We start from the raw sequence: 23457 nt of genomic DNA, 5'->3' as shown, positions 1-23457 counted from the left end.
CACTTCCGTGTATGCCTGCTGGTTTTCGTCTACCAGTGTCTGCATTTCTTTGCCTGCAGGCTTGCTCAGAAGCCAGCAAAGGCTGCTTTGTCTATTGTACGTGCTAGGGAACTACTACCATTATCCCAGAGTGGTCTTCCAACCAAAGTCCTGGCCCCTCAGCTGGGATAAGGCTGAATTGTTTGTTCCAGTTTTTCCTACACTGTTTCTCAGCATTTTACCACAGGAATTAGGCTTTGGCAGCCTATGCTGTTATGCAGCTAGATGACACGCCCTTCACTGGCACCTTCTCTTCTTCTCCCCATCTTTGCCACTCCACTATCCCTATTGCCTACACCTCTCAAATAAACCACCTGTCCTGGAATCTTCGTTTCAGGAAAATGCAAACAAAAATGCCATAAATGACAGCCTGTGCTTAAAGGCTAATTGGATACCTGAAATGTGTAGCTGGTGTAATAAACAGAGAAATGTGCCAATTAATGTCGTTTTTGGACATACAGAACAAAGTCTCATGATAAAAGGCACATTACCTGTTACAACTTAGAAAACAGACAAGTCTCACATCTGCTACTATATCAAGTTTTTATTAAGAAGTAAAGTGCTCAGTATTACACATTAATAACATTCTTGATTGTCGAGAAAGACTTGCATATGTAACATCTTTTTAATAATACCAGTACACAGGGAAAGATAATAGGGAAGAGATGAGGGGGGAATTCTCCATGACTAAAGAAGAAAAATATATGTAATTTATGGGTAGAAAGGAGGAATTCTGCGAAATTTTGCAAGTGAAATGAAAAACGGTATAATAAAAGTATCATTAAAAGACTTTCTAGTGACCATAATTGATATATGGCACACGGTCGATACACATGGATACCACATAATAGCTGCACTTCAAATTGAAGTTTGTTTACATGTAACAACATGGTACATATACATAAATATGTACAGTCAATATCCCTGGAATGCAAACTTTAGTATGTAGTAATAAAGAACTTTGTGTAGCATATTCAAGAGAAAGTAAAGATAGAGATGAAGCCATGAGGAAAAAACTTAACAGAAACCCAGTATGTTTCACTTTCAAACTGGAAAGGCCTATTTGCTCATGTTCTCATTGGAGATTGGACTGACATTCTACTAGTTAAATGAACAACTTGTGAATTTAAAATATAGCATTAAACGACAGGATTCTCTTGGTTCTCCAAGTGAGGGTTATTCAACACCACTGCATGCTCTTTTGCTTATTAGCTCTCAAAATGTCACCTTACTCAACATTTCTGTAAAAGATTTTCTTTTTGAGAAACAGATTTCTCCCCATAAATTTGGGTGAAACCCTCTCGTAAAGAAAACAGTGTTGCTAACTCAAATTTTGGCTGATACTAATGTATGAACTTTCAATACCAAAATCTCTTTCTTATTAGATTGAGCTCCATTTGGATTATACATTCTAGTTTTGAAACACAGGATCAAGAATACTTGAGTACTGTATTTTTTATTTTTGCATTTTTTGTAGAGATGGGGTTTCACCACATTACCCACGTTGGTCTTGAACTCCTGGGCTCAAGTGATTCGCCTGCCTCGGCCTCCCAAAGGGCTGGGATTATAGGTGTGAGCTGTCATACCTGACTGAGTACTATATTCCTAAAATAGTTTAAAACCAAATGCTTTATGGATTTCAAAACTTTCTTAAGATTTTGCTTAAAATGAACATAATTGTTGAATTAAAACTTTCAGTGCATACTAAAAATTTAGTAACTTGTTCCTACTAGATTCGTTATAACATTAAATTCAGTTGCAAATGAGTAGAGCCACATGGGAAAAAGAACATGTAGATCAATCTTTATGCTAAACTAACCATTAAAAGAAATTAAACTTAGTGACAACTTAGGGCTCCCTCCAATTCTCCTGTGTTATGGTTAGAGATGCCATTTTATCCTATAACTGACCTTTGGTGGCTTTACTCAGCTTATTCAAATTAGAGCCAAAATAATTTAAAAATTAAGTGATACAGGTAGTCCCACAGACATCAGATATGATAAACTTACAAAAAAGCATAGTATTTAACATTCATCTTAACCATTCACACAGATTCTATTAATGACTACATACCCATTCTATGATTTGGAGTTCTGTTCCATTTTATCTTTTAGAAAAGTTTACCCCAGGAAGGTAGTTGAAATAAAAGGCTCCTTTCTTAAAAGAAAACTATGTATTAAGCTCATGAACTAAGCCAGAGTGGAAAGGAATGCCCCATTCTCCTTCACACACTTGGAAAAAAATAACAATACTGATTTTTGTGACTGGAAATGAAACTCAGAAGCCCTTTGACGATTTTCTAGCTTTAAAAGGCTACTTCATTGTCAACTGAGAAGACTCAGGCATGGTGGCAACTGGGCGTACCACTCAATACACTTCACGAAGATTTTTTTTTCTGTACTCGATATTTACACCTAGATTTCTTATATGAGAAAAAGAAAAAAAACCTTTGAACCATGGGTAAAGTTTATATAAAATAAATTAAAGTGCAGAAGGTTAGCAATCAGTCACAAAGACTTGCATCCTGTGGTGGTCAGGGCATATAAATACTGTGCTTGTTACAGCAACTCAGGACAGCCGCTTCCTCACTTATTAGAAACACACATACTAACACACACATATCATACGTGGACATTAGAACTCCCATTTCCACCTGCACCTTCCATGCCTTCGGTAGACTGGGAGGAAGACGGGCGGGAGCTTCTGGGGCGAGGTTGACCATTTAGTCCCACTGGCGTGCCTAAACCATGACTGATCTGGGAAGCTGCATCATCGGATTCCCAGCGTTCCAACTCTTCACGCACTAGCCGTTCCATCTGTTCCCTGTGGATTTCACTGTCACGACCCAGCCTTTCATCCTAGAAAGGGAAAAAGAAACCAGGTGTTGGGGGCAGTAGAAGGAAATGCGTTAGGAAGTCCAGGGACCAAATAATGTGCAGTTGGTAAGGCTGGAGATTTACAGCATATAATAGCAAATCTCAGAGTTGCTGGAGTAATTTTTCACTTAATTCTACCCTGCAGTGAAGGCAGGACCATTAGCATACGGAGTATTAAGAAGGTAACGCCTCCAGATTATAATTTAACCTGTAGTTATGAAGATAAACATCCCAGCGTAAGGGTTAGACAATAAGACTCCCTTGATGTTTTATAGAAAGATATCTTATAGAAAGAGTGTTTCTGTTTCAGAGAGAAAAAAACATGAAAATGAGAGTAAATGGAAACATCATTGTGAATTTCTATAAATGTAATTTTTTTTTTTTATTCTTCTTCAATACTTCAAATACAACTGTCACCAACATATGTTTTCATTAATAACACCATGCTCAGCAGTGGTGTTTTCAGCTCATGACTACTGACCTCGGCCACCCCATCCAGCAGCCTTCCCAGCACCTCCCTCCTCTTCAGTTTGGCTCGCTCCATAATCTCCAGCTTCACGATCACAGCGTCGATCTTGGACACTATGCTGCCGATGGAATGCTCCATCCGGTCCACTCGTCTCACCAGGCTGCAAGGAAAACACAGTATAGAGGGACAAAGCGCTTGTCATTCATTGTCTTTTCAGGCCCATTGGCTTTTCGAATGGAAGTGCTAAGATTTTTTTCTTAAGCAACACAATCATTTGAAACACTTTTATTTATTTATTTATTTATTTATTTATTTATGTATTTATTTATTATTATTATTATACTTTAAGTTCTAGGGTACATGTGCATAACGTGCAGGTTTGTTACATATGTATACTTGTGCCATGTTGCTGTGCTGCACCCATCAACTCATCAGCACCCATCAACTTGTCATTTACATCAGGTATAACTCCCAGTGCAATCCCTCCTCCCTCCCCCCTCCCCATGATAGGCCCTGGTGTGTGATGTTCCCCTTCCTGAGTCCAGGTGATCTCATTGTTCAGTTCCCACCTATGAGTGAGAACATGCGGTGTTTGGTTTTCTGTTCTTGCGATAGTTTGCTAAGAATGATGGTTTCCAGCTGCATCCATGTCCCTACAAAGGACACAAACTCATCCTTTTTTATGGCTGCATAGTATTCCATGGTGTATATGTGCCACATTTTCTTAATCCAGTCTGTCACTGATGGACATTTGGGTTGATTCCAAGTCTTTGCTATTGTGAATAGTGCCGCAATAAACATACGTGTGCATGTGTCTTTATAGCAGCATGATTTATAATCCTTTGGGTATATAACCAGTAATGGGATGGCTGGGTCATATGGTACATCTAGTTCTAGATCTTTGAGGAATCGCCATACTGTTTTCCATTCTAAATTGTCTCAAGCTTTACAGATAAACTCTCGGATGCCGCTGGTGGAAGTGTTAACTGGAACAACTTTCCTGCAAGTCAGTGCATATCAGAAGTCTTAAGAATGTACACCTAACCCTTTATTTAGACATTCCATTTTTAGAACATTTTCTAAAGGAAAATTTTATAAGTATATGTGTAATTTTTTGGCTATAAAAGAGTGCTGCCTCTTAATAGTGGATCACTGAAAAATGGCTACATCAAACAACCAATGGGGGGGTGGGGCATGGTGGCTCATGCCTGTAATCCTGGCACTGTGGGAGGCGGAAGTGGGCAGATTGCTTGAGGCCAGGAGTTTGAGCCAGCCTGGGCAGGATGGCAAAACTTCATCTCTAAAAATTCTAAAAAACAGATGGACATGGTGGCATGTGCCTGTACTCCCAGCTACCTGGGAGGCTGAGGTGGAAGGATCACCTGAGCCTTGGGAGGTTGAGGCTGCAGTGAGCCGTGATCATTCCACCGCACTCCTGCACTCCAGCCTGGGTGACAGAGTGAGACCCAATCTCAAAAGCAAAAACAAAAACAAACAAACAAACAAACACCCAACAACTGATAGGAAATTAAATAATCATTGTTCATCCATACAATAAAATTCTAAGGAGACATCAGACATCATACTGTGGCAGACTATTTAATGAAACAGAATTAGGTTCACAGTATGTTAAATAAAGCTTGAAAAACAGTATGAAAACAGCATGTTCACTTATAATTCTATTATTTTGAACTTAAAAAATGTATACAAATACTTTGAAATATTGTAAGCCGAAGACAACCTCTGCAATGGTGGCAAGAGGGTTCTTTAGACTCTCTCTTTAGTGGAACAACTGTAACTGTTGAAAATTATTTTTTAAAACTCAAATATTTAAAATTTCTAGAAACTTTTAAGGGCATACAGCAAATGAAAAAGCATTTATTCAAGAAAATCTACTACATGTTAGTATGAAGAGATTCTGGGGCATTGAAGCCATAATCTGAGCCTCCTCTCCTGTCCCCAGCTCATGTGATAGAAGCACAACTTCACATGGGTGCAGCTAAGAACACAGGGCTCCCTCCTCCCCCAGCTTCCAGTCCAGGGCTACAGTATCTCCCAGGGAGGGGCAGGCTGCCAGCATGTCTCATCCTAACATTTCCACTCTTTTTCTTTTTTTTTGAGATAGAGTCTTGCTCTGTCACCCAGGCTGGAGTGCAGTGGCGCGATCTTGGCTCACTGCAACTTCTGCCTCACAGGTTCAAGCGATTCTCCTGCCTCAGCCTCCTGAGTAGCTGGGACTACAGCTGTGCGCCACCATGCCCAGCTAATTTTTGTATTTTTTAAGTAGAGATGGGGTTTCACCAGGTTGGCCAGGTTGATCTCGAACTCCTGACTTCAGGCGATCCGCCTGCCTTGGTCTTCCAAAGTGCGCGTGAGCCACTGTGCCCGGCTTTCTCACTCTTGTTTAAAAAAAAGTTTTTTAAAGCTTTTTTTCTTTAAATAGAGACAAAGTCTCACTATGTTGCCCAGGTTGGTCTTGAACTCCTAACGTCAAGTGATACCCCTGCCTTGGCATCCCATAGTGCTAGGAATAAAGGCATGAGCCACCATGCCCAGCCTCAATGTTCCTACTCTTTTTTTTTTTTTTTGAGACAGGTTTGCCCAGGCTGGAGTGCAATGGTGCAATCTTGACTCACTGCATCCTCTGCCTCCCAGGTTCAGGCAATCCTCCCACTTCTGTCTCCCAAGTAGCTGGGATTACAGGTATGCACAACCACACCCAGTTAATTTTTCTATTTCTTGTAGAGATGAGGGTCTCACCATGTTGCACAGGCTGGTCCTGAACTCCTAGCTTAAGCAATCCTCCCGCCTTGACCTCCCAAAGTGCTAGGATTACAGGCGTGAGGCACTGTACCCAGCCTGCTCCCATTCTTAAATACATGTTGCAGAGGTTGTAATCCTGGTAAGAGTGGCTAAGAGGTATGGGGCTCTCTTCCACTCAGTTCTCACTTGTAAGGTAGAGTTTCCATGCCAGAAGAAGCAAGGTGAGAAAATCAGAGGCTGCCATCTGAGCCCAGTGACTTGTTCATAAAGCAGGATGTCACAGAGAGGTGGGCCACTGTCCCTAGCTCTGTAAAGCAGTGGCACAGTTTTGCTCATGGGGAGACACAGGTCATAGGAATACAGAGCTGTCTTCAAGTGACCTGACTTTATTTGGAATAAAGTGTGAGGAAATTAAAGACAAAGGATGCTCACAATGGAGATTGTGCGGATAAGCATTTAGGAGGAACCTGGTAGCCTCATGAGATCAACAAGTTACTTGCTAGTTCACCGGAGAGAACCAGGGAAAGAGACAGCTAAGAAGACGGGTAAAGACTGGCCTCAGGGGCCAGGCGTGGTGGTGCATGTCTGTAATCCCAGCCCTTTGTGAGGCTGAGGTGGGTGGATTGCTTGAACTCAGGAGTTTGAGACCAGCTGGGGCAACATGGTGAAACCCCGTCTCTATAAAAAATACAAAAATTAACCGGGCATGGTAGTGTGTACCTGTAGTCCTAGCTACTTGAGAAGCTGAGGTGGGAAAATTGCTTGAGCCTGAGAGGTTGAGGCTGCAGTGAGCTGAGATTGCACCACTACATTCTAGCCTGGGCAACAGAGTGAGACTGTTTCAAAAACAAACAAACAAACAAACAAACAATGACTGGCCTCTAAAACTAGCCCTGCAAAGAGGCCTGAATTTAAGTGGATCACACTGTGAAGCAAATTATATCCCAAGGCATTTTTGAAAACAATAGACCAATCAGTAAACAATGAAATGTAATAACTGGGTCTAATACCCACAGAGGCAGAAGGTATAACAGAGGTCAGAGAAAGTCAGTGAGTACCCTGCTAAAACCACTGTCTTCCCAGAGTGACTATGTACACGGCCACAGCTGCACCCTCTAAGGAATAATGTCAGAGGCAGACACTGTGGGGAAACAGACTGTATGAAAAAGTAAACAAGCAAAGAGCAATAAAAACAAGTCCTGGGGAGGAATGGGAATCACTATACAGAGTTCCTACAATATATTATCTAACATGTCCAATCTTTAACAACAACAACAACAACAACAAAACACACACCACACACACACACACACACACACACAAACAGGAAAATGTTCCCATACACAAAAAAAAAAAAGACAACTGAAACTGTCTTTGAGGGGGCCCAGATGTCAGACTTAGCAGACAAAGACCTGAAGGTACCTATTATAAATATACTCAAAGAGATTAATACAAACAAATAATAAAAAACTCCATCATGGTTAAAGAAATAAAGCAGGCTGGGTCCAGCGGCTCATGCCTGTAATCCCAGCACTCTGGGAGGCTGAGCAGGGAGGATCACTTGAGCCCGGGAGTTTGAGACCAGCCTGGGCAACTTAGACCCCATCTCTACAAAAAATAAAAATCAGCTGGGTACAGTGGCTCATGCCTGTAGTCTCAGGTACTTGGGAGGCTGAGGTGGGAGGGCTGCTTGAGCTCAGGAGTTCCAGGTTGCAGTGAGCTACGATCATGCCACTGCACTCCAGCCTGGGTGACAGAGAGACTCCATCTCTTAAAAAAAAAAAAGGAAGCTATGATAACATTGTCTCATCAAATACAGGATATCATCAAACACAGAATAAAAAGATAGAGATTGCTAAAAAGAACCAAATAGAAATTCTGGAGTTGAAAAGTATAATAAATAAAAAATCAGGCTAAGTGCAGTGGCTCACACCTGTGATTCCAGCACTTTGGGAGGCTGAGGTGGGAGGATCACTTGAGGCCAGGAGTTTGAGACCAACCTGGACAACATAACAAGATGCCATCTCTACAAATTTTTTTTTAAAAAATTAGCCAGGCATGGTAGCATGTGCCCGTAGTCCTAGCTACTTGGGAGGTTGAGGCAGGAGGATCATTGGAGCCCAGGTGTTCAGGCTGTAGAGAGCCATGATCACACCACTGTACTCCAGCCTGGGTTATGGAGTGAGACCCTGTCTCTATAAATAAATAAATAAATAAATAAATAACTAGAGGAGCTCAACAAAGATTTGAGCAAGCTGACAGAAGAACAAATCAGTGAACTTAAAGATAGATCAACACAGACTATGCAATCTGAAGAACAGAGAGGGAAAAAAATGACGACAAATCAACAGAGCGTAGGAGAAATATGTGATACCCTTAAGCATAGGCATAATGGGGGTCCCAAAGGAGAAGAGAAAGTGAGAGAAGCAGAAAAAACACTTTCCAAGTAGGATGAACTCAGAGATTTATACCCAGACATATCAGTAAAAATACTGAAAGACAAAACCAAAAAAAATCTTGAAAGCAGTGTGAGAAAATTGAGTCACCATGTACAAGGGGACCACAGTAAAATTAGCAGCTGTCTTCTCATCAGAAACAATACAGGTCAGAGGAAATGAAGGAGAAAGAAAAACATTCTCAGATAACAAAAATGTAAGAATTCATTGCTAGCAAACCTGCTTTACAAAAAATACTAAAGGAAATTCTTTAAGCTGAAAGCAATGACTCCAGATAGTAATCAGAATTCACATGAAAAGACAACAAAAAACACTGGTAAAGATAATTGTGTAGGTATAAAATATAGTATATATGTATATTTCTCCTTTTGTTCCTTAGCTGATTTAAAAAGCAATTGTGTAAAAATATGTACGTAGTTGGATCTGAAGGTCTACAATAGAAATGTAATATCTTCGACAATAATAGGAGGTAGGCAGTAGAAAAGCTGTACTGGAGAAAGTGAACGACAACAGATGATAACTTGAATCCAGAGGAGCAAAAGAAGAGAATTAGAAATGGTAAAAAAGTAGGTTAATACACAAATTTTAAAATATATACTTTCTCTTCTCTCAGTTTCATTAAGAGATATAAAACTATATACTATATATTACACAATGTGTTATAAAAATGTAATATTATTGTAACAATGTGATTTGCAACATATATAGATGACTATATACATATAGATAGATAAATATATAGCACAAAAAGAGGGAAGAGAAAAAAGCTAAATAGAAATGATATTTCTATATCTCACTGGATTCAATTAATATATATCTGAAGTAATTTTTCATAAGTTAATTGTATAAATTAAGTCTTACAGCAACTCCTAAGAAAATGACTAAAAAAAAAGTCAAAAATCATTAAAAGGATTTAAATGTTATACTGGAAAATATTCACTTAATGTACAACAAAGCAGTAAAAGAGGAATAAAAAAGACATAAGCTAGAAAACAAAAAATAAAATAGCAGACAGAAATCAACTAAATCAATGATAACATTAAATGAATGGATTAAGCCATCTAATCAAAAAACAGAAATTGTCAAAGTGGATAAAAAGATAAGATCCAATTACATGCTGTCTACAGGAGAGACATACTTTAGACTCAAAGATATAAATAAGTTTAAAGTAAAAGGCTAGAAAAAGATTTATCATGCAAACAGCAACCAAAAGAAAGCTGGAGTGGCTATAGTAATATCAAACCAAAAATACCTTAAAACAAAGAATTTTACTAGAGATAAAGTGGATAACATCTTGGAATGAAAAAAGGGTCAATTCCTTTTTTTCTTCAGCCTCATCAAGTTGAGAGAGAAAGAAGTCAATATATTAGGAAGATATATTAGTTATAAATATGTATGCACCCAGCAACAGAGTTCCAAAATACACAAAGCAAAACCTTACAGAATTGAAGGGATGAACTCCAACTAATAATACTTGGAGACTTTAATACCCCACTTTCAAACATGAATACAACATCTAGGCAGAAGATCAACCAGGAAATGGGAGACTTGAATAAAACTATAAACAAACGAGACTTAACAAACATCTACAGAACACGTCATTCAACAACAGCAGAATATTCATTCTTCTCAAATGCACAACATTCTCCAGGACAAACCATATGTTAGGCCATAAAAATATATAAAAACATTGATAAACACATGCAAATAGAGACACAAACACTGATATATTAATAAACATTTTTCATTGGTAGAAATATTAGGAACGTTAATGTTTTCTTTTGCTCTTATTTGCTAATTCCTATAATAAACATATTATGTAAGAGACAAAACACCAATTGACAAGTTTTTTTTTTTTTTTGAGACAGAGTCTTGCACTGTCACCTGGGCTGGTGTGCAGTGGCACAATCTCGGCTCGCTGCAACCTCTGCCTCCTGGATTCAAGTGATTCTCCTGCCTCAGCCTCCTAAGTAGCTAGGATTACAGGTGCCCACCACCATGCCTAGCTAATTTTTTGTATTTTTAGTAGAGACGGGGTTTCACTACGTTGGCCAGGCTGGTCTCGAACTTCTGACGTCATGATCTAACCGCCCTGGCCTCCCAAAGTGGTGGGATTACAGGCATGAGCCACTGTGCCAGCCAATACAAGTTATTTTTAAAAGCCGGATGATTAATAATGGAAAGGACTGAATTCAGAGAGATGAGGGAAACTGCCTGGTCTCATGTGGATCTTGTCAATGTAAATTCTGCCAATTCATTTATACTTACACTTGAAACTCTTCATAAGAAACGCCACTAGAAATGCTTCCCCTCCTTCTGGAGCTATGTCCGCTGTCTTCATCATCATCCTCCTCAGAGTCATCCAGGCTTCGAGGGAAACTTCGGCTGCTCATGGGACGTGGTAAAGAACTGTGATCCAAATCCAGATCCTCCTGAAGAACAAGGAGTCACTGAGTGAGGAGCAGAACACTGAGACCCCACAGAAGCTTCTCCAAGGGCTTGGGCAAGCAACTGGGTGCGTGCCATTTGCCTGGGATTTCTTTGTATTTAACACCAGGCTGGGAATTCTGCATTTTTCAGTTTCATAGATTTGCAAATTTAACAAACAGCAAGTAGCCAACTTTTTGTTTGAACAAGAAAGAACATTTAAAAACACAACAGGCAAAGAAAATACTAAATGAAGAAATATGGGCCAGGCATAGTGGTAACACCTGTAATCCTAACACTTTGGGAGGCTGAGGCAGGAGGATTGCTTGAAGCCAGGAGTTCAAGACTGGCCTGGGCAGCAAAGTGAGACCCTGTCTCCACAAAAAAATTTTTAAAAAATTAGCCAGGCATGGTGATGCATGCCTCCAGTCCCAGCTACCTGGGAGGTTGAGGTCGGAAGATCACTTGAGCCTAGGAGTTTGAGGCTGCAGTGGGCCATGAGCCATCTTAAAACAATAATAAAATAAATAAAGAAATGAAGAAATATATTATAGGTTGAGTATCCCTTATTTGAAATGCTTAGGACCAGAAGCGTTTTGGATTTGGGATTTTCAAAAGTATTTTGGAATGTTTGCATTATACTTACTGGTTCATCATCCTTAATCTGAAAACCCAAAATCCAAACTGTTCCAATGAGAGCATTTCCTTTAAGCATGACCTTTGAGCATCATGTTGGTGCTCAAGAAGTTTTAGATTCTGGAGCATTTCAGACTCACATATTTGGGTTAGGGATGCTCAACCTGTATCTTCTTTTCATAAAAGATAATACATTCAATAGCTCCAAAGTAGGAAGTATGTAATGTCAGAATAAGAACTGTGTCTAAATATAGCCTTGTAAAAATTTTCCTCATTATCTTTATGCTTAAATTTCATTGTGACTGGAGAAGTCCGTCACCTACTAGCACTGTTCTATGGAGCGGCATTTAGAAACCACTGTCCTAGACGTCCCCTCACAGGTAAGTGGCTTTTGTAATAACATTCATCTGTATTCTCTGTACCTCAGTTACCACAGATTTTTGTTGTTGCTGTTTAACCATTTATTTTTGAAAGTTAATGGTAAAGCTTTGAATTATTTTTTTTTCTGATTAGAAAAACCCACTTACGTTTACTTTTAAGTATTTTGTAAAAAGTATTCAAATGGAAGGCAGCTGCTAATTTTATTTTATTATAAATGTTAATAATTTAGGAAAGGCACAGTGGCTCTCGCCTGTAATCCCACCACTTTGGGAGGACAAGGCGGGCGGACTGCTTGTGGTCAGGAGTTTGAGACCATCCTGGCCAACATGGTGAAACCCCGTGTCTACTATAAATACAAAAATTAGCCAGGCATGATGGCATGCGCCTGAAGTCCTAGCTACTTGGGAGGCTGAGGCAAGAGAATCGCTTGATCCTGAGAGGCGGAGGTTGCAGTGAGTCGAGATTGCGCCACTGCACTCCAGCCCGGGAGCAAGACTCCATCTCAAAAAGGAAAAAAAAAAGTTAACAATTTAAATAGCCACTAAATAACCAGAATAATTTCATATCTCTTGGTAAGTCCTTTTTTGTTTTCTTCACTCTCATGGAAATTGTGGACTCTGCAACTAATCAGGCTTCTCTTTTCAAGCTGATTACCAGCAAGCTTAGGGCCCAATTTGTAGCCCAATCTTAATAAGCATATGTGTTTTTATGAATGCATTTTAAGCTTCATTAATAATCTATTATTTTTACTTTTGTTTTGCTTGCTTTTCATTTTGACTTTTTTATATCATGCTAACCATCCATTTTTATACATAATTGTGTTATATATTCTTTCTGGAATAAACAGGGTACTAACACATAAACTGACTGAGACAGAAAGAGATCGTGGCGGGGATGGGCAAGAGACTCAATAACCTATTACTTCTATAGTGTTTGATACATCTGTGGTGTTGTAGGTAGCAAATCAAATCCTGTTCTCCTAAACCAGACCCACCCTCTCTTTCTCCAAGTCGTCTCTCATCTGCTGATGTTCATGTTCGGTCAGTTCTTGGTCTCCATCTTGGTCGTACTTTGTGAATATTGCCTCAATCTCTGCATCAGTATGGCCCTTCCTAAAATTACAGAGAGGATACAGATAAAATTATTCTTGTACCCAGTTCACCCTAAACACAGAGACATCAAAATGCAGGAGGAAAGGAGAAATTGCCAAATGGGGGCAAATTTTCCTCTTATAACATGTTCTAGAAAGATACCTGCCTCTGGGGAAAAAAAAAAAAGTATCTCTATGAGCACTTGGGCTAGAAATACCCTTATCACCAGGAATTTATCTTTAGAAGCAGGAATTTTTCAGAACCTCAGGAAGCATGATTCTTACCCTTTGAGATCTTGTCGAAGTTCGTCAAAGTTTAACTTGCCTCCCCCTTGCCGCAGACTCTCTGAAATGTCATCCACAGTGTTTTTTTTCAGTTTTAGTTTGACCAAAGCTTTATGGTAGCCCTATCAGAGAGAGAAAAAAATAAAACACTTAGTTTAGTGTATTCTCCTTTTGCATTTGTTTTACTTTCCATTCACAGTAGTAACTACTATAAACCTGGTATACACTGGCCATTCAACAAGTATGTGCTGGATGAATGAATAGTTAATGTATCCAATTTTCCATAAAACACTTGTGGAAGAGTTACATGGAAAAAGTCAGGGTCTTTCAGTAAGTCATGAAGAACTCATATGTGTATTCAAGTTTATGTGACAGAAACAAAAATTACTATATATGCTATAGCTGTCTGCCTCAGAGCATAAAGGACTGTGCAACCGTTCTTACGAATACCAAGAAACTCGAATCATGAATTGTGTCTTTATTTTTTATATTATCTATCTTCTAGACAATAATTTCCTTAAGTGTGTATAAACAATCAAACAAAAAACCCAGTGAAATGTAGATGAGTATTTTCCCTTTTTTTGAGACAGGATCTCACTCTCTCACCCAGGCAGGAGTGCAGTGGTGTGACTCTGGCTCACTGCAGTCTCGACCTCCTGAGCTCAAGTGATCCTCCCAACTCAGCCCCCAACAAGTAGCTGGGACTACAGGTGTGAGTAAGCATGCCTGGGTATTTTTTTTTTTTTTTTTTTTTTTTTTTGTAGAGATAGGGTCTCACCATGTTGCCCAGGCTGGTGTCAAACTCCTGAGCTCAAGCGATCCGCCCACCTCGGCCTCCCAAAGTGCTAGACGTGAGCCACTGCCCCTGGCCAAGGATTTTTCACTAGCAAACTTCAGACCTGACCTTGCTTTGCACATAGTGCAGCACTGTAGGTGACCATGCAGGCTGAAATTGTGCCAAATGATCTGAATAATCAGTGGGAAGAATTACAATTGTTCTGTGATCTATAAAACTTTTAATCAAAACATTAAACACTCCCTTAGTGTCAGTTATAAATGTATAGGGAGTTTAAAAAAGAAGAAAACTAATATTGATTTAATACACTACAATGTAAAACATTAGAAACATTAAAAACTAAAGTGTTTTATTTATTTGTAAAAAATGTATCCAGAGTAGTTTAAATAGCACTTGCCTTGTTTTCATTGGATAATATTACATTGTACACTTTACAATGTGTGGAGTGAACTTCTTTCCTATGCATTAGTGAATTGTCATATTCCTTCTTAAATGTGGATCAGCTTCCAACATATTTTTCTTTTCTTTTTTTTGAGACACAGTCTTACTCTGTCACCCTGGCTGGATTGCAGGGGTGCAATCTCGGCTTACGGCAACCTCCGCCTCCCTGGTTGTCAAGTGATTCTCATGCCTCAGCCACTCGAGTAGCTGAGATTACAGGTGTGCACCATCACGTCTGGCTCATTTTTGTATTTTTAATAGAGACGGGGTTTCACCATGTTGATCAGGCTTGTCTCGACTTCCTGGCCTCAAGTGATCCACCCACCTTGGCCTCTCAAAAGTGCTGGGATTATAGGAGTGAGCCACCATGTCCAGCCCCAACATTTTTTCTTTTGGACTTTCATTATTGTGAATTATCTCTAATAAGAGTTCCCTTAATGCAAAGTTTTTTTTGCAGGCATCATTTCCTCAAGACATCTTCATCCGTTTTGTCACACCTATTTTCCTCATTCAAGTTGATATACGTGCCCTAAGTTCTTCTGGTTCCATATCTGGATATCTTGAATGATCGCAGTGTCAACACTCCCGTTTCTTCTTCACTCAGCTATTTCTTCTATAAATCCATTACTCTGTTTTGAATTTCACTTCCAGGGTTACCATTATTCATTTCTTTGCTAGCCCATTCTCTTTTTCTTTTCTTTTTTTTTTTTTTTTGAGATGGAGTTTTGCTCTTGTTGCCAGTAAGCCTGCTCAGCCTGCACATCTGTTACTCAGGTAACCGATCTATACACTGAAGAGCGAGCAGTGAAGTTTGTACTTTGTGCTGTTACTCACAGTTAATATACTGTGATAACTGAAATGTGAACTGTGTTGTTGAAGGTGGTGTCACATAACAAAACTGGAGTAACCGAAGTTTGTGTGTATCAGAATTGTGCCAAATGAGGAGTGCTTGCATACACACTGGAGATTTGCTAACATGTAAGCAACTGTTATGCAGAATCAAGATAATGTGACTCTTAGGTCCCATCCCAAGGACTTTGTTTTAAGAGGCTTAAGTTTTCTATCGCAACATAAATCACAGATAACATAATCCTAAGTCTTGGCAATAAAAAAAAAAACTAGTTCAGGAGTCACTATGGCTTAGCAAAATGATGTTGGGAAACAAACTGTGTATTTTAAATGTGGTTATTTGTTGCTGTATACGTTTTATACTTTAAACCAAATAAAGAAGTTACATTGAGAAGAACAAAGAGGCCCAACTTTCCTGTCCTGCCCTTCTATTTAACAATGAAACCCTTCCTGAGATGGTGCATAAGTGAAAGTTCTCAGGCCCCAGGCTAGGACCTGAATTCATGAATCTTTTCCTTTGTTTATTTTAAAACTGCCACGGAAGGTCAAGGGTAAAGGGTGAACTACTAAGTATTTTCCTCTAAAACTTTTTTTTTTTTTAAATGATAATTGAGATAGAAGAGGTGGGAATTCCTTTAGGTAATCTTCCCTTCTAGTTTATTCTCAACTCAGGATCCTGAAGTGAGAGCCAGCTAGAGTAGATGTCAAAATAATAAAGGTAATGAACCTTCAGCTCAGCTCTTAAAGTGTCAAAAGATTATTGAAAATTTAATTCCAGGACACAAAAGGATTCCCAGAATTAAAATTCAAGATAGCAGTACATCCATCAAGACTCCAAGATAGGGAACATTTAAATTATTCCTGAAATATAGCGATGTATTATTTCAACAATTTCACTGGATCAATGTTGATTTGAAAATCTGGCTGAGACAATGCTCATTTTATGTCAGAAACAGAAGAATTCTGAGAATTAAGGCTTTTCCTACCTTTCTGATAAGATCTGAGAGTTCCATTTCAGCTTTCTGCTGTGCCAAGTCAGATTTCACTTCAGAGTAAGTATCATTGATGATAGCCAAAAACATATTCTGTTTGTAAATGAAAGGAGGGCAAAAATTAAAGGAAGAAACATAATTTGGAAATATCAATAAAAAAACTGACACATGCCTTTTTGTTTATCCTTTTTTTTTTCCTGAGTGCTTTATGAAGACATAAATTAATATTTATTTACTAAAAAACACTTTTTTTTTTTTTGAGACAAGAATATCACTGTATTGCCTAGGCTGGACTGCAGGGGTGTGATCTCAGCTCACTGCAACCTCTGCCTCCTGGGTTCAAGCAATTCTTGAGTCTCAGCCTCCTGAGTAGCTGGGATTACAGGCATGTGCCACTACGCCTGGCTAACTGTTGCATTTTTAGTAGAGACGGAGCTTCACCATGTTGGTCAGGCTGGTCTCGAACTCCTGGCCTCCAGTGATCTGCCCGCCTCGGCTTCCCAAAGTACTGGGATTGCAGGCGTGAGCCACTGTGCACGGCCTGATGTCATAAATTAACAGTTTTGCTGCCACATGTTTTGGGAAGATTATTTTCTCCCTTAAGTCATGCCACAGGAAAAATTTTGTGATAGACTTTGTGAAAAGATACAAGAATAAAATACAACAAAATATTAGTATATTTACCTATGAATGGTGAGATTATTTTATTTAATATTATTTTTGCTTACCTATGTTCTCTATATTTAGAAACTTTTACATACACTACTGGAGGGTATAGAATTCTAAAAAGCTCTTCAAATTTCAACGGTTAACACAGATAAGTAGAATTGTAGGCTTATTCCAAGCTTTTTTATATAATCATATATGAAATTTACAGGACACATTTTTGAAGAGTTTAAAAGGCTGTTGCAAATAGGAATACAGCAGGCCTAGTAGGAAGATAGTAAAGAAAGTTTCTGGAAGAGAGACAGACTTTGGAGTCAAGCAAACTCGGGTTTCAGTCCTAGCACTGCTAAGATTGTTGCTTCACTTTTCTCAGTCTAATTTTAAAGAATTATTTGTTTTACATTAATAAAATGGGAAAAATAATAGTATCTCCCTTACATATTTGTTGGGCTGGTTAGTGAGACAATCTATGTAAAGTGCTCAGGACAGGTCCTGATGCAGGTAAGTGCTACCTAATTGACAGCTACTATTACCATTCAGTAATGGTGAGTTTATTTTTCTGATCTTTCTCTTCCCCAGTAGTAATGGTCTGCATTTCCAACAACAGACTTTCTCAAAGCACTGTATCCAGGAGATCAGGTCCCCCCACTTTTTTTACATGCTCTTCCTTTGTTTTTCCTTTTTAACACATAACCGTGGTTTGCAAGTATTTCTATTTGATAATGTCTGTTTTCCCCCAAGTCTGAGGAATCTTCTTAAGGCCGAATCAGGCTGTTTTCCTTACCCGGGTACTGGTCGTATCTAACATACTACTTCATAGTACACAATCCACAAAAAACACTACAAGGTGTATTATACGGTATATATTATATATAGATTATATATACATATGTACATATAATATATATTATATATGTGTGTGTATATATGTTTTATATATATACACACACATATAGTGGCTCAGTAAATACTTATTAAATGGTTGAGAAATGAACAAATGAGAACGCTCTTATTTTAGTTGGCTATTAACCTCTGTATTAAGGAAGAATATTGTTTACAATTCTGTAGCAGAAATGAGAATATAATATAGAATACATATAAGTTTTTGACTAAATGCTCAATTCCAAGTGCAGATAACTGCAGTCCAAGTAACATCTTCTCCCTTCTCTCTTCCAACTCAGGGATCTAATGTTCTAGTTTTGCTTCCAGGTGGCTGTTAACTAATGCATGCCAATATCTTAATTGAAATGGATCAAAGGCTGCGACCTCTAAAGAGATTTCAAAAAATGGAAAGTGCTTGAGAAAGGCTCTTGAAGGTGTGGGAAGAAGCAGCTCACCCTCCTCTCCATCCTGTCTCTCAAGGTTCGCTTAATTATCAGATGGACACCTTTCCTGTTGATGTGGGGAAGAGTGGGGTTATCCTGGTTCAGTTGAGCCACTTCATAACACTGTGCCTTCTTGTTAAACAGGGCAATAAACTAACACCAGGCAATCAGCTCAGAAAGGTGGCTAACCCTATGCTCAGCTTTTTATTTTCTTAAAAGACAGGTGTGTATTGAAAGTAGACTTCTATCTATGTAGCTATTTATGTGTCTATGTATGTATATATGTATGTATGTATGTATCTATCCATCCATCCATCCATCCATCCATCCATCCATCCATCCATCCATCTATATCTCTGGGAGGTGCTAGGAGAGCAATTCTTTTTTGTGCAGTTGTCCAAAAAACAATTTTAGTATAAAGATAGAAACTAAGAGCTTCTTGTCATGTTCTGGTGACTGATCTGGTAAGATGACTGAATACTCTAGATCTGGTAAGACGGCTGCCTACTAAAGGACCACATTCAAACAACTCCACATTTGAGCATTTCCAGTTGCCACAATTCTATCCATCCTTTGTTTGGCAGATTGATGAACGGAGAAAACTAGGTGGCCTGAGATCAACTGAAGGGTCCAGCGCAGGACTCTCAATTCCTGGTTTTTGCTTTCTTAGTAGAGATTCAGGTACTCTAGAATCCAAAGTACTACCAACGGTAGAGTAACAAAGGCTTATTCTTCTCTCTATTGTTTTCTTTAATATATGATAGGAAGAAGCAGCTTAAGAGGTGCAAGTTTAAACACGAGCCATAATCCATGCATACAGCAAGATACACATGGACCTGAGTAATATTCCTGACCTGTTCAGTCCTGTTAAAGCACAGCTAGGGAACATGCCTTTGTTTTACACCAGAGGCTGTGTCTCCCCAGAAAAAAAATACTTAAAAAAATAGGAAATTAATATAGTACATCTAATACCCAATCAATAAATACCATACACTTAACCAGTAATACCTGGACTCACGTTAGAGTTATTACACTGAATTGCTGAAAATGTGATCACTCAACCTTCCTCAAGGGATCTTTACACAATTTATTGAAATGAAAAAATGTTATTTTCTTAAGAAAATTGTTCTTAAGATGACTGTTAGTGTTTAGATGAAAAATACCGCCTAAATTAAGCTGGCTTAACACTTTCTCAGTAGACAAGTGAATATATAAACGTTAAGAAAAAAACCAAAACACCTTAAAAAAATCTCAATTAACTTAGGGCAAAAACATTAAAAATGTTCATTTGCACCAAATCAAGAGAATCAAATTATTTTTGAAAGTAATTTTAATGCAATTTCCATTCATTGTCACATTTAGTTTTAAACTTAATTATCCGAATATTCTCTGTAGGCAGTCTCTAGATGAATGGGATATAAATAATTTAAAACAGAATATCCTAATTTTGACATGCGATGATTCACTCAACTATTACTCTTGACATCCTAGATCTAGCTTGCTTTCCAGTTATTTTTTAAAAAGAACAGAAGAGAGAAAAGTCATGCTAGCAAGTGACTACAAAAGTGCTGACACGTGTTTAAAAAGCATGTAAGCATGTTCTACTTTTTAGGCAAAGCACTATTTTAGGTATCTTTATAAATTTGTATTTGATCTAATTTCTTTTTTGCGTCAAATAGATACATATATAGAGAGAAATGAAAGACCATGGAAAAGATCTAATTTTTTTTGCATTGAATAGACACATATATACAGATCAATGAAAGACCATGGAAAAGGTATTTGATATAAGTCTTAAAACTGTGAATAAAAGGAAAACAAGTTTTCCAACATCCACACGTTTTTCTACTTCCTGAGTCTTTATTTAAAAACGATAGGACATAGAGTGTGAGAGAAAAGAGAAGACAAGGATTTATGAATATGAAGTTTAAATTGAACCTCACTATAAATAAAAATGTACATACCAAAAGAATGAAGAACATAAAGAACACAAATGTAGTGAAATAAATTGGTCCCAAAACTCGATTAGCTTCCTCAATCTCTGCAAAGTTGATATCGCCCAAAATGATACGGAATTGAGTGAAGCTATAAAAATAAAACAAAACACCACAATACAAAAACAAAGAATGTCCAGTAGTAGATGCAACATTTCTTAAAGATGATTTCATATTTTTGGACCTTTTTAGCAGTATAGGTAGCTGCCAAATAACAGAAAACTGTCAATCCCATTTAAAAAGTCTTGCTACTTATATCAGCAATTAAAGCCTTCTGCAATAATAATAAAATGCTTTCATGCTACAGAGGTTATTTCCATTTGATTAAAAAGAAAATACAGGCCGGGCGCAGTGGATCACGTCTGTAATCCCAGCACTTTGGGAGGCCGAGGCGGGCGGATCACGAGGTCAGGAATCCCAGACCAGCCTGGCCAACATGGTGAAACCCCGTCTATACTAAAAATACAAAAATTAGCTGGGCGTGGTGGCGGGCGCCCGTAATCTCAGCTATTCGGGAGGTTGAGGCAGGAGAATCGCTTGAACCCGTGAGGCACAGGTTGCAGTGAGCTGAGATTGCACCACTGCACTCCAGCCTGGGGGATGGAACGAGACTCCATCTCAAAAAGCAAAAATAACAACAACAAAAAAGAAAATACAATTATTATTCAATAACTTATAAAGCAATTGGCTATAACAATCCAACACATAATCTAGGTAAAACATGTTAACTCTAAACCTTGACAACAGTCACCCTGGGTCTAAAGTTAAAAATTTCTTTAAAAAAAAGAAAAGGGCCTGGTGTGGTGGCTCGTGCCTGTAATCCCAGCACTTTTGGAAGCTGAGGTGAGAGGATAGTGTGAGTCCCGGAGTTCAGTACCTACCCTGGGCAACACAGTGAGATCCATTCTCATAAAAAAATGTAAAAACTTGGCCAGGCATGGTGGCATATACCTGTAGTCCCAGCCACTCAGCAGGTTGAGGCAGCAGGATTACTTGAGCCTAGGAGTTCAAGGCTGCAGTGAGCTATGATCACACCACTGCACTCCAGCCTGGGCAACAGAGCAAGACCCCACCTCAAAAACAAAACAAAACAACAACTCCCGCCCAAAACCCAAAATGGTTTGTGCTCAAAGATCCAATATTCTGAAATGTACTTAAAATGGGGTCAAAGTGGCTAAGTGTTGTCAGTGCTGGGTCTTAGTAAAATCGCTTTTATCAACAGCAATATTAATTAGAGATATCTATGCACGAAACTCTATCACTTCCATTCCTTTTTAAACTAACTCCTTTCTAAATGGCATAGAAATCTGACATTGGCTGCTTTTTGTTATTTCACATTTGGGATCTTTGGAAAAAAACCTGAAAATTCTTGTACTGGTCTGAGTTTATCCTAGAATATTAGAAATATCTTGCTTTTTTCCTTAGAAAATAACTTGAAGTTCTAAATATATGGCAACAATATTCAGCAGGAGTAAGAATATAGGCAAACAGCCTTCTAGAAGCTACCATTTGCATTTGGTGCAAAGAAACCCTCAGTCTTTAGAACAGTGTTGGTTTCCTACGGCTGTTAACTGTATCTTATTACTTTGGGCTGCTATCTTAAGCATCGTCTTCTTTGCATTGGTAGATCAATGTTTTGGGAAAAGGTAATTAATTCTTATTTAAAATAACTAGTTTTAAATACTTGGTGGTCATACAGCAACCTCATATGAAGATTTATTCTTGAGAAGCAGTGACAACTCTGATTAAATTTTTCTTCTTAATTTCATATATACTTACATACACTCTTGGAAAGTACTGAAGTCATCGACCTGAGTGCCAAAGACAAGGTATGCCAACTGAGCATATGCTAGGAAAATAATGAAGAACATAATAGCAAAGCCAAACAGGTCTTTGGCACATCGAGACATGGTTGTCGAGAGCTGGCTCATGGTCCTGTTAAAATTGATGAATTTGAAGAGCTGTAAAAGAGAGAGAGGACTGATCAATAGATGAATGGATAAACAAAGTGGTGTGACTGTACATAATAAAACATTATTTCATTCTGAAAAGAAATGAAATTCTGACACGGTACAACATGGATGAACCTTGAAAACATTATGCAAAGTGAAATAAGCCTGACACAAAAGGACAAATACGGTATGATTCCACTTACATGAGGTACTTAGAATAGTCAAACTCATAGTGACAGAAAGTAGAATGGAGGTTACCAGGGACGGGGGGAATTGGGAGTCAGTGTTTAATAGATACAAAGTTTCAGTTTAGAATAATGAAAAAGTTCTGAAAACGCATAATGGTGATGGTTGCACAACACTGTGAATGTACTTAATGCCACTGAATTGTACACTTAAACATGGTTAAAATGGTAGGTTTTATGCTATGTGTATCACTACAAAAAAAAAAAAAAAAAAAGGCTGAGTGCAGTGGCTCACATCTATAATCCTGGCACTTTGGGAGACTGAGGCAGGAGGATCGCTTGAGCCCAGGACTTTAAGATCAGCCTGCGCAATATGGCAAGATTCTGTTTCACTAAACAATAAAAATAAATTAGTTAGGTGTGGTGACACACACCTGTGGTTTCAGCTACTTAGGAGGCTGAGGTGGGAGGGTTGCTTGAACCTGGGAGGTCGAGGCTGCCATGAACTGTGACTAGTGATGCTTTCCCCCCAGAAAGGATTAAAGTAAAAGAGAGTGAAAAAAACTCCACACAAATAAAAATTAATTATAAAACCCCCCAGGAAATTCTTGTTGCATAATATTGTCATTTGTTGTGCATCAGTTATGTGTGGAGGGCTTTATGTACATTGCCTCAAATCTCTGCAATGTCTGAAATACTGGCATTCTATCCCCAGGAGTCAGCCGGAGCCTGCAGCCAGCTGCTCTGCCTGAACTGCAAAGCCTGCTCTGCCTGACTGCAAAGCCATATTGAGCATGTTGGTAGATAGTGAACCCTACTGGTAGACAGTGAACCC

The 23457-nt window shown here is 38.6% G+C and overlaps 1 protein-coding gene across 2 annotated transcripts in view; it reads right to left on the bottom strand.

Moving 5' to 3' along the window:
* Positions 1 to 568: 568 nt before the first annotated feature.
* Positions 569 to 23457, bottom strand: part of PKD2 (polycystin 2, transient receptor potential cation channel) — a 71394-nt gene continuing 48505 nt past the window's right edge. For both annotated transcript variants that reach the window (XM_037989839.2, XM_007999207.3), the window contains 8 exons: positions 22265 to 22446; positions 20456 to 20576; positions 16495 to 16593; positions 13423 to 13544; positions 13042 to 13159; positions 10872 to 11035; positions 3397 to 3544; positions 569 to 2897 (listed from right to left, as the gene is read on the bottom strand). In XM_037989839.2, the coding sequence (XP_037845767.1) occupies positions 2661 to 2897; positions 3397 to 3544; positions 10872 to 11035; positions 13042 to 13159; positions 13423 to 13544; positions 16495 to 16593; positions 20456 to 20576; positions 22265 to 22446 (1191 nt within the window). In that variant the 3' untranslated portion in view covers positions 569 to 2660. The remainder of the gene's footprint in view (positions 2898 to 3396; positions 3545 to 10871; positions 11036 to 13041; positions 13160 to 13422; positions 13545 to 16494; positions 16594 to 20455; positions 20577 to 22264; positions 22447 to 23457) is intronic.

The sequence above is a fragment of the Chlorocebus sabaeus genome, chromosome 7, assembly GCF_047675955.1.
Source record: "Chlorocebus sabaeus isolate Y175 chromosome 7, mChlSab1.0.hap1, whole genome shotgun sequence".
Taxonomy (NCBI): Eukaryota; Metazoa; Chordata; class Mammalia; order Primates; family Cercopithecidae; genus Chlorocebus; species Chlorocebus sabaeus.
Note: the sequence above shows the minus strand (reverse complement) of the source record. Positions and strands in the feature narration are given on the sequence as shown.